Source organism: Adiantum capillus-veneris, chromosome 13 (genome assembly GCF_014529385.1).
Source record: "Adiantum capillus-veneris isolate H3 chromosome 13, ASM1452938v2, whole genome shotgun sequence".
NCBI classification, from domain to species: Eukaryota; Viridiplantae; Streptophyta; class Polypodiopsida; order Polypodiales; family Pteridaceae; genus Adiantum; species Adiantum capillus-veneris.
Window position 1 is genome coordinate 150,141,672 of NC_140943.1, and position 17,888 is coordinate 150,159,559.

Here is a 17,888-nt window from a genome sequence, read left to right on the forward strand (position 1 = left end):
CCCGAACATCCTGGGGGTATTAGGGTCCGTTTAGGGCCAAAACCCTAAACCTGCAAAAATACACAGCAGGCTGTAATTTACTGTTTCGGGCTCCGTTTCGCATGCCGGTCGCATCCGTAGCAAGTCCTCGAGCTCCCGCACCTGTAGGGCTAATTGCCCTTTGAATTGGACGAGATTTCTGGCGTGAAACCTCTCCAAATTCACCTGTACCTGCGGGGGGATTAGCCGCTAGCTAATCCAGTACCTGTGCAAGAGGCTCTTGCCTCGGCAATCGCGCATGAACCCACACAACTGTACATTGGTCAAATGAAGAGCCCACTAGAGGGGCATAACATACTGCCAAAGGGGAGAGAGAGGGCAGTGCGTAGCGTGCAGGGCATCACTCCTGGCACCGCACTGTACATAAGAGGGAAAGCAAGCACTCCATAGCTCTTAACCTGTGACAAATCTGAAAATGAGGCTCTCCCCCTCCTAAATTCAGCGCCACTTCTTGATGTATGAGGCAAGTGCACCAGAAGGTGCCACTTGGCACATTTATAAGCATTTTCCCGTTTCGGGGTTCCCGTCTAAAAATATCTCAACCGGTTGCCCCGTTGACTTCACGGCAGAGTAAGAAAATGTTCCCCTTGTCATTCCGGAGGTAATGACGTCAACACATTTTCAGGTCCCAAAATAGCAGTTCCCTAAATTTTAGGAGATGCTGCCATTGTATCTTTCTAGGTCATCCGACCCTCTTTGTACACTGCGGCCACATCCAGAACTGAAATGTAGCCTCTGTAGCAAAGGATTCCACTTTGGCTAGTCAATGATCCCACTTGGCTAACCATAGTCCTTGTCCAACCTTAGTGCTCTCTTGCCCTCAGGCCTGGACTCCCTCTGGACAGTTCCACACTAGCTATGCAATGCAGGGCAGTTAGATTTCCTGAGGGGTGTTTCCAAAAAGTGAAAGTAAATAGATAATAAGAAAGAAATCAACAAAAAGGATAGATAGTAGTCACACGCTGGTGACAGTAGATGTAGCCCTCTCTCGTAGAGGTGATTGTAGCTCTTTGGGCAAATTTATTGACTAATGGAAGGATCTTTGTTATCCGACTCAAACCGATCCATAGGTGTCCATGTGGTCCTTCCTGCAGCCAAGCCGGCTCTAATACGAACACGCCAAGAGGATCTCCCAGCTACACGCACCGCCTATAGACACGCATCGGACGAACCACCCGAACGTAACCACCATCCGGTAGCACCCCCATGCTGGGGCCAGTGTCCGAGGACGTAGAGTGCACGTGTAAGGCCGAACGTCCCATACCACCCCGCCTCACCTCCTCGAGGTGACCTCGAGCACTCCTAGCGTCACGGGCTAACCACTGAAACTCTGCCAGTGGGGTTTGATTACTCCAAATGAGGCCTTGGCCTCCCTTTTATAATAGTGGCCGGCCACACTGGCGGGGTTCACGCTACTCTTGTCCGGACATCGGACGCCCATCCCGACGGTGTCTTAGCCAAATCCCCTCCCCTGTGAGAGGGACATAACAATATGAAACATTCCATCTTTATGTGTTAGCCCATTGCAACATCTGAAGTAGTTTCTTGTGAAATGTTGGATCAAGATGGGGTGGATAATGCACCATATTTCTTCCAATGTGAGATATTGGCATTACATGTGCCACCCAATGTGCAATGTTGAGCACATATATGTGTTGTTGATTGTTTTATGGAGTCTGTAGGACTTTTGGGTATGCGTGTATGCTTGATAGCAATGTCTACTCATCTTTTTCTTGTCTCTGTAGGTCTAATCGAGGACGATTACTCTTCTTTAGAGGAGGGAATGCCACAAATTGCTACTAAGCACACTTTGCTTGAGAAGCTTGGTGATGTGGCAAAGCGCTCCTAACATTGGACAAGGTAAAGAGGTACTCGTTGACAACAAGGAGCTACTGATATGGCACGTGCTTGCTAACATAGAGAGGAGATAGCTAACTTGACATGCTCGCGATATGGCAGGACACTTGGCAAGTTGAGGTGCCAGTTTGTAAAAAGTGGAAACCAGTCCTTAGAGAAATACCTTTGCTTATCTCTAGAATTTACATGGAAGTTGTTCGAGTTATCTAGTGGAGTTACTATTAGTTACGGTATACTATAAGACTGTTCCGACCAATCAAAGTCCAGTGCAGATACCTATAAATAGGACCCACTAATCCTATTTGGGGAGGCTTAACTCTTAGATCTCAGAGGCTTCTTGAACCTCTGCTTACAGAGCTTAGGAGTATGCAATACTAATCTTTGTATCATTTGTACTTTCCAGTTAATCATTCCAAAGCCTAGATATAAACCACTTGTAATCTTAACCGTATTCTAAATCAGAATGCAACCCCAATGGTCTTGTAATCTGAAGTTTATTTCAGTTCAGTTCATTTGTTCATATGAAGTCTGATGTCAAGTCATCTTGTATGCCCTGGAATTACAAAATCCATCCCATCCCAGACTATGTAAGCAAGAAACTATCCTTTTCCTTTAAAAGACAGCAGTATGATGTAGATGCAAGTGCTAGTGATTGGACTATTCGTATGGTCAGTCACATCGCTATTAAAAGAGAAATAAAGAAGCGTCTTTCTGCTTGCTTGATTTTTGTCAAAGATAGAGAGATGAATGGTGAAAATGTCTTGTCTAATTTAGATAAAGATTGCCTAAATTTTCTTAATCGGTATAAGAATTGCTTTACTAACACTCTCCCAGATGAATTACCTCCTGAAAGATTGGAAGATCATCGTATTGATTGAGTTTGAATCTATCATCTGGTCATCTAAAGTTTGAAGTTCCCATCTAGTCATCTGATCATATGAACTTGGCCAATTACTCTAAGTTTAACTCTGAAATAGCTGTCAAGCGATCCAGCTCATTCCATTTTGGGGATCACACTGGTAAGCTAAAGCCCTTGATAAGAACCAATCTCCCACATCGAACTCACAATCAGTAAACCATTGACAATGCCTATACATTGTTCAACACGAGGAAGGAGACCTGCCACAGCATTTATAGAAAATCAGGACCACATCAGTACAGTGTCAGAGGAATCAGAGCAGGGCTACAATGATGAGCAACCGCGCACTTCGGGTGAAGAAACCAAAGGAAATCCAAGTATCGGAGGAGGTAAGGAACGTCGAACTTTTGAACACTCAGCGTATCCCCGTTGACAAAATTCCGAGAGAGTTGAAAGACGCTCTCAATCACACGGTTCTCGTCATTCATTTGGGAAGGGCAAAGCCATAATCCATACTGACACTAGCAATGCCGGCAAACACAAGCATAGACATTTGAATCACAAACAAAACTTGGTCGAGGGAAAGAGGCAAACACAGTCACGGAAACCGGCAAGGACTATCAAATCAGACCTAAGAGATCGGAGGTAGATATTGACTATAAGGAAAAGCCTAGACAACAAGAGAAAGAATCTGAACATCATGCGGAATCCAGACAACCAACGAGGGAATCAGATCATCATGCAAAATCCATACATGGGGAGAGGTCCAATGATCTGAAAATAGCATTTCCTACTTTCAAAGGTAGCCAAGGCTTTTGAGCAGTACGACGATCTGAAAGATATACATGAAGATAATTGGCCTGAATATTTTCCAATGATTCTAAAAGTTGCCGCAAGAAAATGGTATTATCATACAACAAGCTCTGAACATACAAGCAACTCAAGAAAGCTTCTTGCTAGAATACAGTGAGAACCAAGGGGATGAGGATATCCTCTGCAAGTTGGATAAAATCTGGCAAAGTAAGCTTTCAGTCATAATCTATGTAGAGAAGATAAAAGAGCTAACCAGACAACTGAATGAGCCACCATCAGAGAAGCATATGCGAAAGTGGGTTAAGGATCAGAGAATAAGAGGTACCAACACCTACCAGAAAACTTAATGGTCTATTACAAAGAGCCTTGAAACTGGAGCAACATGCCAAGAAGGAGAAGGGCCGGCACCAGCGAGTCTACAATTGAAGATTCGTCAACCACTCCAATTCTTTGGATGACAAGGAGTTAGAAAACACATCCAAGAGCAAGAAGAAGGAAGCGTGGAGTAGGAAGATTCAAGAGTTGTCCAAACAGATCTCTGAGATCTCAAGGACCAGACCTCTAGTTGGGACAGTAGAGACCTGGTGTACAAAATGCTAGTGTACGTATTGCAAAGCTTTTGGGTACCTACGGGATAACTCTGATTAGACTTATCAATTCAAGGAGGAGAAGGATGTCCCCATGATAGCATTGACCAATCCCGAGCAAGAGAAGGCATCTGAAAATGTAGAGAATGGAGCCAATACCAGTGGTATGGCTGAAAAAGATAGACGCCAGGATTTTTTTTGTAGCAGATGTGGTAGGACTCATTTTACTAGACATAATTTTAGTTGCTACACGTAGAAAGTACGAACACTTTGCAATACAATGTCCAGACAATGTAACAGCTGAAGTGGTCGAAGGAAAGGCAGCAGAGCCTGTACCAAATGCGTGTAATCACTAGGAGCGATGGCGTTGTCATTAAGGCAACGCCAGATGAGCCAACCAGCTAAACGAGGCAAAGTGAAGAGGCTCAGAAGTGGGAAAAACAAAGGACTATCGGAAGGCTAAGGGAATTGGATGAGTGGCAGGAGCAAAGGGTACTAGCTCCAATGTCAAGATCTAGAGCGGAGGAGGCCAGAGAGACGAAAGTGCTCAGAAGCTCCATCCATTCAAAGGCTTTCGCCGGCGGCTTCAAAAACTTAGAGAGTGGAAATCCCAAATTTTGGATCTCGTAAGGAGAATGCTGAAATGCAGCAAGAGAGTCTGGTGAGAACCCTGAGAAGGAGGTATGGCAAGTCAAGACTGACTTGGCTAAAGCCAATAAAAAGGATTTGGGAACAAAAAAAATTCAAAAGAAACAATCTGATCCAACGGCTAGAAGATAGAGAAGGCCAGTAGCTGCATGGCACTATGAGATCGGCTTTCCAAAGGGAAGGTCATCCAATTCAGACAGGAATTCTGGAAATGAGCAAGACGTCAAAGTATGTGAAAGATCTAGAAGCTAACCATTGAGCTAAATGACATCAGAAGGACGCTACTTGAGGCTGCTAAATTCATAAGGAATCAAAGTCGGAAGGAATCTGAAGTAATGGCAACAGCATGGTCTGATATTAAGGACAGTGAAGTACCAATCATTTAGATTGACTACAAGGTGAGAAAACAGTGGGAGTTTGAAACAAACACATGAAGAGGATCTCCCGGCTACAGACCGCCCATAGACACGCGTCGGACGAACCACCCGACCTTACCACCATCCGGTAGCACCCCCGTGCTAGGGCCATCGTCCGAGGACATAGGCGTGCACTTGTAAGACCGAGTGTCCCATACCACCAGACCTCACCTCCTCGAGGTGACCTCGCGCACTCCTATCCTCACTCACAGGCTAACCACTGGCACTATGCCATTGGGGGGTCGATAACTACAAATGAGGCCTTGGCCACCCTTTTATAATAGTGGCCGGCCACACTGGCCAGGTTCACACTACGTCCGTCCAAACACCGGGCGCCCATCCCGACGGTGTCTTAGCCAGATCCCCCCTCCTATAAGCGGGACATAATAGAGCCACTGTCAGGAGTCATTCTGAATGGGGGTATTGGAGTGAACACACCAGGGTGACCATATCACACAGACATTGGGAATCACTGAAATGAAACGTGCACCTTTCAAAATAAGGATGGCAAGCTAGTGGCTTAGTAGAGGATTTATAAATCAAAGTAGATTCTAAGAAGTTTAAAACCAACTTTCTGGTAATGGACATGCAAGATGCCTACAGCATGCTGCTAGGCAAACCTTGGCTCAGAAAACCAAACAGAAGGATCCAGGTCCGGACGAACAACAACACCAAAGGCTGGAAAAGAGCCACGAACCACACGAATTATGCAAGAAACGTGGAACCAAAAAGATAGAACGAATGCTAGCCTCAATGAACATCTTCCCTCTTACAAAAATAGATTTAAACACGATACTGCTAGATCAGAAGAGGGCACTGAAACAATTCAAACACTACCCGGAGAGCTTCACCAAATTGAACAAAAGAGAGAGAACAATTAATCTGGACAACCGAGCTTAAGTAAGAGAAAGGGTAAGATGACTAGGGAAACCTCAGATGAGAACACCCCAGATATAAACAAATCAGATAGAGATGGCACTGAGTCCAGAAATCAAGGTACAGGAATACCAGATGGTGCAGGTCAGACAATATCTGAACGAGAACAGGCTCCGAGCAGTTCAGATACATCTGATAATGAATATTCATCTGGGATTCAAACAAAGAAAGAAGTTGAATCTTTGGCCAGAAGAACAGGGGGCGGGACGCCGAATTGGTTATTACCAAATGATCAAGAAGTAAAAGAATGGAACCTGGGCTTGAAGTCAGATCCAAAGATAATAAAGATTGACGAACACTTGAGGCCAAAGATTAAAGAAAAGGCAAGACATATCTTTCATAAATATCAAGACACCTTTGCCTGCGAGCATACAGATTTGAAAGCAGTCGACTCTGAGGTTTGACAATATATAATACCACTTAAGCCCGATGCTAGACTAGTCAGATTGCAAAGATATAGAATGAATCCGAACTATGCTAAGAAGGTCAAAGAGGAGACAGACAACCTTCTAAAGGTGGCCCATCACAGGGGTGGCGAGTAGTGATTACCTATTTCCCATAGTGATTGTCCCAAAGAAAAATGGCAAACTCAAGAGTATCGGTGGATTACAGAAAGTTGAACGCGTAGACCATCAAAGACCGATTTCCACTATCATTCACAGATATGAAGCTCGATGAGAGAGCTAGACACGAGGTGTACAGCTTTTTGGATGATGATAATGGATATAACCACCTGAAGATTGCACCCGAGGATAGAGCTGAAACAACTTTTATCAATGAATGGTGAGCATTTATGTATCTGATTATGCCATTGGGTTTATGCAATGCTCCGGCTTTCTGGATGATAATAATGGATATAACCAGCTGAAGATTTTACCAGAGGATAGAGCTAAAACGACTTTTATCAATGAATGGTGAGCATTTATGTATCTGATTATGCCATTGGGTTTATGCAATGCTTCGGCAACTTTTCAAGATATTCACCGAGTTCTTGCGTAAGTTTTTAGCAATCTTTGTGGATGATTTCACCATCTATTCATCTGAAGACATGCATCTACTATTCCTGAAGATGGTATTTCATAGATGCACGGAAAAGAGGATCTGTCACAATTCCTTCCAATCAGTATTCATGTTATGGAAGGGACAACTACTTGATCATGTGATGTCTAGAAATGGAATTGAGATGGCCAATGACAAGATCCGAGGTGTTCAACAGGCTAGAGCACCCACAAATGTATCTGATCTTAGCTCATTTCTCGATTATATCAATTTTTATCGGAGGTTCATTCATATGTTTGGAGCTAAAGCTCTTCCATTATATGAACTTACCTTGAAAGGAGTCAAGTTTAGCTGGTCTCATGAATGTAAGACGGCCTTTCAAAACTTGAAAACAACTATTAGCACAAAGCCAGTACTTCGCCAACCAAACTAGATTAGATGCTTTGTACACATTTGCCCATGATAGTGTATTGTCTATTAACATGGGGAAAACCAAGGTTATGGTGTTTAACACCACACCACAGTGGGTTAGGAGGTCAACGCCTACTATTACATATGGCCAAGAGACGGTGGAGTATACAGATGCATATACCTATCTTGGGGTAGTCTTCAGTGGACCGGCATTTTCATTGAGGAGAGCAGCAGAGACTAGATTGACGAGAGCTTATGCAGCCTTGGGAGGTTTGGAGAAGATGTGTTCGCAGGTTCAGTTTCAGGAACCTCGAACAAAGCTGTGGCTTTTTGACACTCTTGTGGCTTCAGCTATGCTCTATGGGGTTCAGATTTGGGGGCCCTCAATGGACCACCAGGGCAGATCTGGTAGCACTGATGGATGGAGATGTATGGAGAGGCATCTAGTCTCTATGATCTCTCGGATGATTTGGGGTAAGGCCTCAGTGCCACATGAGATTATTCGGGCTGAGCTAGCTGCCCCTCCTCACGTAGTTGAGGCCCTTACCAAATCAGTCTCCTTCATGCATAATGTATGGGACCTTCCTAGAGACATATATGCTCGGCTAGCACTTGAGTCATCCCGACAGCTAACGCTACAAGGGGACACAGCATGTTGGTATGGGCATATGACATCATGGTTTCAGTCACACGGCTTCAGCATGGATAGACTGCCTCCATTCCAGTACTCCTTGGATGCACCCTCCCTTTCTCTCACACAGATGGAGACCACTAGACTTATACATCAGGATTTGATTCAACTAGATACCAGAAGCACATGGATACAGCCGGTACAAGAGTTGGGCACGAAGATGGCTTTCTATAGAGAGCATCTCCTCCAACTAGCAGAGGATGGATATGTGATCAGACTGGCCTATATGGACAGTCATTTATCCTATGGGATACGATGTGCTACTGGTCAGATGCGCACATCATCGCATCAGCTAGAGATTAAGAGTGACACATTTAGGAGAGTACCTGCAAAAACCAGGATATGCCAATTATGTCATATAGAGCCAGAGACAGTTACATCACATTTGTCTATGTCCAGTATACTATGAGATACGAGGCCGCTTTCACTGTCTGTTTAGAGAGGGCTTTGAACCGTTGGCTAGAGTCATGAGATATCAAGATCAAAGATGCCTCGGGTTGTTTTTGCTAGAGCTGCGCAGACACAGGGAAAGTCTCTTAAGGAGACCAGGTAGTGGGAGACATTCACAGAGGGAGATCACTGACTTCTTTAGAGAAGGGACTCAGCAGCTAGATGAGCATGCTTCGTAGCAGACTTCAGAGCTAGAGTCATGAGATATCAAGATCAAAGATGCCTCGGGTTGTTTTTGCTAGAGCTGCGCAGACACAGGGAAAGTCTCTTAAGGAGACCAGGTAGTGGGAGACCATTACAGAGGGAGATCACTGACTTCTTTAGAGAAGGGACTCAGCAGCTAGATGAGCATGCTTCGTAGCAGACTTCAGAGCCCACTTCTACTAGAGGTATATTAGTGGACACAGCCACTGAGCTCGGGAGAGCTAGATGCCCACGTCTACGGGGGTGACCACGACATCGGAGGCTCCACCAAAGAATCAGGACTATTCTAGCACGACATGGGAGACGCCCACTATGATTATTTACAAAGGTGGACATTGACGAAGCTCTTCAGCGACCAATGCAATACTTTCTTGGACAACACCCGATGCCGGGCATCCTTGGGCATGGATGATGATGATGATGATTTTCAGGCTGACGATTTGAGTCTTTTATTTTAGTTTTAGTCTTTCACTTTACTTCATTTTATTTTTGTACCCAAACATTGGATTATATCAACAAGGATTGTATCAGTTTGGCCTCATAGGTTATTTTGGCCTTTTAAAGATGTTTAAGATATCATTTCATTTCATTTCTCTCTCTCTCTCTCTCTCTCTCTCTCTCTCTCTCTCTCTCTCTCTCTCTCTCTCTCTGTGTGTGTGTGTGTGTGTGTGTGTGTGTGTGTGTGTGTGTGTGTGTGTTAAAGTTTGTCTTCTCTGTGTGTTAAAGTTTGTCTTACCATTTTGCTAGTAATACCAGCTGGTCACAATAGCAAAGCATCTAATCCGTCTGCAAGAGTCCAAGTGGCAAGAATCGAATCGAGGAAGAGGGTCAATGATGGTTATCAAGTTTCACAATGAGGTCATGATGGTTATCAAGCCTAAATGCCATCCCACCTCCTATATATAAGGAGCCCATTGTACTCAAATCAAGAAGAATGCAAGTGATGTTTGTTTCTACTTCTTTTCGTTATGAATGGCTCATTGTATTATCGATCCTAATTAATGTAGTATATCCCACTAGTTAATTAAGTTCAGAAACCAATAAAAATTAAATTGTGGACAAGTCAAAAACATTCTGACCAAAAAAGAAACTAAGTCCATTGTCTAAAATGAGAATTGCACATGTGGCAAGGCTTGGATTACTTGCTTTTGGAAGAGAGCAAGTTTGTCTCTTACATTTATGAGGACCAAAGACTCACCTTTGAAGCTTTTTCCATAGTCATATATAACTTTGAGAGGCCTCTTTTAAACATCCCACAACAAATAATTCCCACCACCTCTCTTTGGATAAGACATAAATGAAATTTCTCTTCAATCAAGAATTTTATCATGAAGAATTGTAACATAATCGACAACTTTAGCCATTTAACTGGTTTTATAACAAACACTTTGTTAAATCTACTCGTGCAATGTTCTCTAGTCCTTGGCAGCTTCAAAGAATGTATCTTGGTTGTTTTTGCAACGCAATTGTGGACAAATGGAAGAGTTTGGCTTGGCATTGGTTTCATTCTCCCTATTGCACATGTGTGTTTGTTGTAGAGGTATGGGTGTGGGAGTATTGCCTATACTGGGCTTGTTTGCCTTGGTATTGGTTGCATTTTCTGCATTGCATGTGTGTGTTCATAGTAGGGGTATCTTTGTGGGAGAGTAGTAAGAGAGCACAATTGTTTGGGTTAAGATCTTGGAGTCCTCAACGAGGAGATATCTTAAAGTAGTATAGCATGTACGACTAGGTTGCTAACTCTACAAAATATAAGGGTTCCCTCCAAAGGATTTGGGAAAAAAATTCACCAGAAGGGACAGAGAGCTTGGAAAATCATCATTTACAAAATCAATTGTTTGCACTCTTGTTTACAAGAGAAGCTACGTGCTAATCACCCATTCTAAACTGAATCCAAACACATTGCATATCTCTATCATTTCAAGAGCACTTTCTAAACTTATCAAACTAAACGCTTGACCACTCACCTTTTGAAGAATTCAAGACTTCTAAACACGGCTTCCAAACTTCCTTGTCCGTGTGCTGCCATACATTCGCCACCTACAATAGACACAACAATTTCAACAAACTGCAAAACAGTCTTTACTGATTGTTGCCAATAGCAAGAAATAATAGTAAATAGCCTCCAATTACAGTAGAGAGAAAGAAAGAAAGAAAGAAAGATTTTTAACGTCTATGTCAGGCCGAAATCGGCCTATGAGACAAATCAAATGTACATGGTGTGTATGTCATCCGTCTATCGGAAAGACAAATGAAACAAAACTGAACTGAATGTAGGTAGTGGAGTATCTGAGGAGGGATGGAGCTCTATCTCTAGGGGTATATGCATGTCTATATGCTCAATGTAGTACAATCATGAGAATGCATCAAGCTATCTAGCTCCATCCTGTACTAATGGGGGGATGTAAGATGTGGTACATGGGCGGGTCTGGTGCCAAGGCTACCCGGATGAAAGCTGTCGGGTCGGCCCTCATCTGAGCCACTCGCTCCTCAGTGGCACGGCGCTCCCGGGCTCGGATCTCCTCGATCTGTCGGTGGTGGGAGCTCGCGCCCCTGTAGCCTATGACAGAGTGAGAGAGAGAGAGAGAGAGAGAGAGAGAGAGAGAGAGAGAGAGAGAGAAATGAAATGAAATGATATATTAACGTCTTCAAAAGGCCAAAATGACCTATGAGACCAAGCCATTACAACATACTGAATCTGATACCATGTCCGGAATAAAAAAGAAATCAAAAAGAACTGAAACAAAATACAATGTGTAGTACAATGAAGGAAGGGGGGAAGATATGGTGGAAATCCATCCTCATCTGCGCTCTGGACGTCGAGAGAGTATGGCTCGAATCCTCTGTTGTAGTCTCCGTCGATGTTGTGTAGCTCCTCTCCTCAATCGCGGGCGTCTAGATCTCCCTAGCTCCAATGCTCGGTCTATGAGAATGCCACTAGCGGTAGTTGCGGGCAGAGCTCTGCAATGGTGTCTGCTCCTCTGGCTGCTCCTCTGGGGGTCCAATATCTAGTGTAAAGAAATATGTAATCTGTCTCTGGGACCGTCTCTCTCCAGCTCTCCTCAGTAAAGTGTCTCTGTGCCTGTGTAACTCAAGTAGATACAGTCCAAGACATCTCTGATCCTCATAGCTCATGACCCTAGATAGAGGCCCAAAACCCTCTCTGAATAGACAATGAAAACGACCTCGTATCTCATTGTACACTGTGCAATGACATATGTAACGTAACTCTATCTCTGGCTCTAGATGACATAAGCGGCATATCCTGCTATCTGTTGGTATCCCTCTCAATCTGCCAGTCTCAATCTCGAGCTGATGTGAGGATGTGCGTATCTGGCCAATGGCACAACGCAAGCCATGAGAAAGATGTGTGTCCATATAGCTAGGTCGAATCACAAACCCATCCCCTGTGAGGTGGAGAAGATGCTCTCTATAGAAAGCCATCTTCGTGCCGAACTCCTGTACCGGCTCTATCCAAGTCCTCCTCGTGTCCAGCTGGATCAGATCCTAACGAATGACTCTAGTAATCTCCACCCGTGTCAGAGACACCAAGGGTGCATGTAGAGAGTACTGAAAAGGAGGCATCCTGTCCACGGTGAAGCCATGTGTCTACAACCATGATGTCATCTGTGCATACCAGCATGATGTATCCCCTTGTAGAGCTAGCTGTCTGGAGGACTCTAGGGCCAGCCTGGCATATCTGTCTCTGGTAGTATCCCATAGGCTGTGTACAAAGGAGACTGATCTGGTAAGCGCCTCAATCTCCATAGGGGGGGCAACTAACTCCGCTCGAATGATATCATGTGGTACGGACGCCTTGGCTCTAATCAGCCGAGAGATCATAGATACCAAGGGCCTCTCCATACATCTCCAACCATCTTGGCCTACAGAAGGTCCCCAAACCTGCACCCCATATAGCATAGTAGATGCAACCAAAGTATTGAAGAGCCATAGCTTTGTCTTAGGTTCCTAAAACTGAACCTACGAACACATCCTCTCTAGTCCTCCCAAAGCTGCATAAGCTCTAGTCAGTCTAGCCTCTGCTGCTCTTCTCAAAGAAACTCTCGGCCCAGTGAAGCCTGCCCCCAGGTAAGTGTATGCATCTGTATACTCCACAATCTCCTGACCATATGTGAAAGTAGGTGTTGATTTCCTGATCCACTGTGGTGTGGTGTTAAACACCATAACCTTGGTTTTACCAAGGTTTACACACAATCCTGAAAAACTGTGTAGTGCATCCAATTGTCGCTGCATACCCTCTGGTGAGTCAGATATCAACACAATATCATCAGCATATAACAACAATGGGATCCACGTCCCTACCAGCTGGGCACCTCTGTCACCCTCTCTGTCAATGTAATCAGACACCTCATCAACATACATACCAAATAGAGTAGGAGACAATGGGCAGCCCTGTTTCACTTTAACCGGCCTGTACAACGTAGAGGGCGGTACTATTTCAATTACCTATTAACTTTACACAGAGCACTGAGTTGCGTCTAGCGACTAGAATGTCACTGCGCACACGAGACCAACACCCTGTAGGCCCCAAAGACTGGCGCCCCTTTCGTAGAGGGCGGTACTATTTCAATTACCTATTAACTTTACACAGAGCACTGAGTTGCGTCCAGCGGCTAGAATGTCACTGTGCACACGAGACCAACACCCTGTAGGCCCCAAAGACTGGCACCCCTTTCGGTATTTCTTTATTGAAATTAAGGTAGACGATCCGACCACTTAGCACAAGCTTTCACAAAGCTGTCCAAACCTGGTGAGAGCTGAAAACGCAGGTTTTCGACTTGATTTCGGCAACATAACAGCACAAAACCCCCTGTAGGTCAAAAGCACTTGTCTAGGACGGATTCCCTCGCTATCTGGAAGCTTTCTGGTGAGCTGTCACAGAAATTCAGCAGGCTGTAATTCTCTATTTTTCACTGCCGGGTGTCCAAAAGCCTGTACACGCATCCCAAGGCTCTCACGAGGCTTCCCCGGTGTTCCCTTGCAGTTCAGGTGCGAAACCCTGAACCTGCAGAAAAACACAGCAGGCTGTAATTCCCTGTTTTGGAACGTTTTTAGCGGAGCGAACACGCCTACACGTGTCCCAAGGGCTCCCGCACACAATGGGACATTTCCCCTGTGAATAAAGCTCGGCGTTGTGTCATAACACAGTCCACTGTACTGGCCCCATGTCTGTGTGGAAAACATGTGAAGCCGGCTGCTCCAGGAAATCGCTGTAAGCCGTTAAGTATAGCTAACCCATGTGTAGTCGTCATCTCTATGAGGTATCTCCCATACTCTGTCTGCTCTTTGTCATGTGAGCGTCTGTCAAGCCCCAACTCCCCCACATCCATCTCTCTAAGCATCTCATCTGAAGTGTCGTAGAGACTGTCTGAGAGTTGCCCGTTCGGGCATTGAAGTCCCCTAGGAGGATGATATCACCACCCCTAGAAAACTCCCATATATCATCGTCCAGTATAGAGAAAGGCGACTGCCCTTTGGATGCAGCATATACTGACGTACTGAGAGGGAAGTAACATATGGCAATGTATAGAAATCAACATGTGCCAGCTCTCAACCTCACCTGCATGTATCTAGCATGCTCATCTCTCTGTACAATATGTAGTAGTGGTTGTAGCTCCTCTCTAAATAGCACTGCTACTCCTCCTGAACCTCTACTCGCGTGCTCAGATCTCGTGACTGTCCTGTGGGCTGTCTCCCATCTATATCCCCCCACATGTGGCATCACCTGTCCAGGCGCCTGGTGAGTCTCCGAGAAGAATACAATGTCCCTATCTCTGAAACTGTCCTCAAAGGCCCCAACATCCAACCTCATAGACCCATTACAATTCCAAGTAGCCATCTTCAGTGTGGTCCCATAGGTCTCGCACCGTCATGTAGGGAGTCTCTCCATAATGACCACTCTTCCTTCTCTGTAAAAAGCTGTCTTCCCTTTTTCTCTTGCGGCCCTAATCTCTAGCATGACTTCCTGCATGTGGGCAAGCTGTGAGAGGGTGAGATCGTCACCAAGGAAGATACCAGTCTTTTTGAGAGTAAGCCTCCTTCTCAAAAAGTCCTCCTCAATAGAGGGGAAGCGCAATATGAGAGCTCTTCCTCTCGATGTTTCCCCCATGCCTCTGCTTTTCTTACCAACTCTCCATGCTCTTGTGTGTGTCGCTTTTTGCATCCCCATTAGTACCATGAGCTCTTGTACTTCCTCATCAATTTTGTACCAATCGTTGAGGCCGGTAACCCTCACATGCAAAGCCCTCATAGGTCTTCGTTGTTCCTCCTCAAGTGTCATGTGATGATGGTGGGAGTGGGGATTGATACCTCCTTGCCTTTGCCATTCTTTGCGACCGAAATCCACTTCTCCGCTTCCTCCACTTTCTAATGGGTTTTGGTAATCATATATGTCCATGAAGACTCCCGTTTGTGACAGAAGCAAAAACGTCTTCATGGACATATATCAGTTTCAGGAACCTAGGACAAAGCTGTGGCTCTTCAATACTTTGGTTGCATCTACTATGCTATATGGGGTGCAGGTTTTGGGACCTTCTGTAGGCCAAGATGGTTGCCAAATTGGCTTTATCTGACAGAAAAATAATTCTAAATGAATTATTGGATTTATAAGTGAGAGGGTTTTCTCGCTTGGAACACCAAGGAAAAATAATTCTAAATGAATTATTGGAATTTTAAGTGAGAGGGTTTTTCTCACTGGAGACATCCGAGTACAGAATATTCCTAGTGTGTCATTCAGAGTAATGACGGGAGCACTATGAAAGGGAATATCTGTAAGGCCACCAGGAACGGGTACTTCTGATGCGTCACATCGGATGGGTGACAGGGAGCATCGGAAAGAAGTATCCGACCATCCGGGAACGGACATCTCTGATGTGTCATAGGATGGGTGACATAGAGCATCGTGAAGGAGATTGTACCGTAAGTTCGGTAGGAAAGGACTAGGTGATGGGTATTCCTGATGCGTCACAAGGTGGGTGACGGGTGCATCGGAAAGGGAATATCCATAGTCGGGAGGAAATTCCAAACTGTGTTAGAATTGTGCACAAGGAAAAGCAAGCACTTGAATGAAGATGGGTTTAGAGGAAACTTTGAGGAAAAACACATGCTTTCTGAGAAAGCGGGATTGCTTTTCGGGAAAGCAGATGCTTTCCCGCGAGGAAGTCTTTGTCTGCATTGCAACTGTGCATGTGATTGCATCCAGGGACGCTTGGGAAGTGCTGTGAAAGCATTGTTTTTAACTTCTAAGGTTTTATTGAGTTTTTGGGCAGGTTCAGACTATTTTTAAAATACGTCGGCCGCCCACTTAATAAGTGGGCAGCCATCTGATAAATAAGGCAACAGATCAACCAGAGTTTTCTCTCTCTCTTTTTCTGGCAGAACGGGGGGGGAAAAAAAATTGAGAAAAAAAAAAAAAAAAACGGCCGCGATCTCTACGCAAGCAGCTATTCGTGCCTGTGGCTAGGAGCTATAAAAGCATCACATGCCCTCACTCAGAGAGGAGGACCAATCTTTGCAAGGAGGAGATGCTACTGCAGATTTCAGCCGTAAAGAAGACGTTGCCAGTGATGCCCATGGCTGCCCCAAGTGTACCAGATGTCGCCAAGACCCAGTGCGCCAATTCCCTCGCGAAGAAGTGCCTACGAAGCGTGTTTCCATCGTGACAAGTTGCTGTTTTTCTCTGTTTCCAGCCCATAAACGTCGTAGACGGGGCTGATTTACGAGAAGGAACCCGAGAACACACCTCTTTTGTGTGTAGGATTGGAAGAGAGGATTTTTCTATGTAAAGATCTCTTCCGGGGAATTGCTTTTCGAGAACGGAGTTGCGTTTCGAGCGTCGAGACTTTGAAGGTAACGTTTTTCATGTTATGACCTTTGAGTATTTGATTGCAGGTGTACTTCCTCTTCGTGAGGGAGTAGGAGCAGAGGAAGGCATGAGCCTCTGCAGGAGAAAAGCGCTCTGAGGAACTAGAGCCAGATTAGCCCAAGGGTTTCGTACCCGAGTTTGGGAAGAAGATCCACGGATCGGAGAGAGGTAGTCTCTCAAGTTGCGATCCGGAAGTTGGGATTCCCAAGTAAGGACTTCCTGTCTGGGAAAGCAAAGTTGTTCTGCGGGAACAGGACTCTGGAAAGAGAGTTAGAAAGAGTTGCAAGGATGTCATGCCCTGAGTCTGGAAGGTGAGATCCAGAGGCGAGAACCTTGGTTCTCAAGGATTTGGAATAAGAAACGGAAGTTCCTTGGAATAGGGTTTTGCCCTAGGAATCGGAAGCGGAGGCTTCCGAGAACCATCAAGTCTTATTCTAGAACGAACGTGGTAATACGTTCGGTTCAAGTGCTTGTATAGACTTCTCCTCAGTAATAAAGATACTATTACGGGGGGGACCAGCCCATCTTCTGGTCCCAGTACTGTGTCGATCTTCTCACTCTCTATCTCTCTCTCTATTTATTTCTCTCTATATCCTCTGGCTTCAGTAATAAGTGATAAATCCTATTTATCCGAATGTATTTTATATTGTTATGCGCTCCCGTTTGTGACAGTGGTATCAGAGCATGGTCTCCTCTTTCTCTGTAAAGGAGGACGACTCTGAGAAGATACGGGAAGAAGCCATGACAAGCCAAGAGAGAAGTAAGCAGGCGGAACCCTAAGTCCTGCAAGGAAAAGCTCGCAGAGTTGGAAATTTTTTTTTTCTCTCTGCAAGAAGTCGACACAAGGCTTGGGATTCTCTGAGAAGGCGACAAGAGCATGATGCTCAAGAACCTAGAGAATCCAAGGAGCGGAATGCTCGAGATTCTTCAGAATCCAGAAAATATCCATGAACGTCAATCCAGAACTATAGCCATGAAATCCCGTCATTCCGGGAAGGATATGAAGAAGGTCTCTAGACCTAGGAACACTTCCTGTCAAGTTTGATACTTTTGACGGAAGGGAAGATGCCCCGAAAGCTACCGCTTACAGTCG

At 45.0% G+C, this 17,888-nt stretch overlaps 1 protein-coding gene and 1 pseudogene across 4 annotated transcripts in view; both read right to left on the reverse strand.

The window, feature by feature from the left end:
* LOC147445073 (protein ESMERALDA 1-like) overlaps positions 1-17,888 on the reverse strand; it is a 44,391-nt gene that overhangs the window by 16,249 nt on the left and 10,254 nt on the right. For 3 of the 4 annotated variants that reach the window (XM_086527564.1, XM_086527561.1, XM_086527563.1), the window contains exon 2: positions 10,878-10,950. The exons of the other annotated variant lie outside the window; for it this stretch is intronic. In XM_086527564.1, coding sequence (XP_086383690.1) covers positions 10,878-10,950 — 73 coding nt within the window. The remainder of the gene's footprint in view (positions 1-10,877; positions 10,951-17,888) is intronic. 4 annotated transcript variants of the gene reach the window in all.
* On the reverse strand, positions 10,966-12,865 carry LOC147445074 (uncharacterized; annotated as a pseudogene).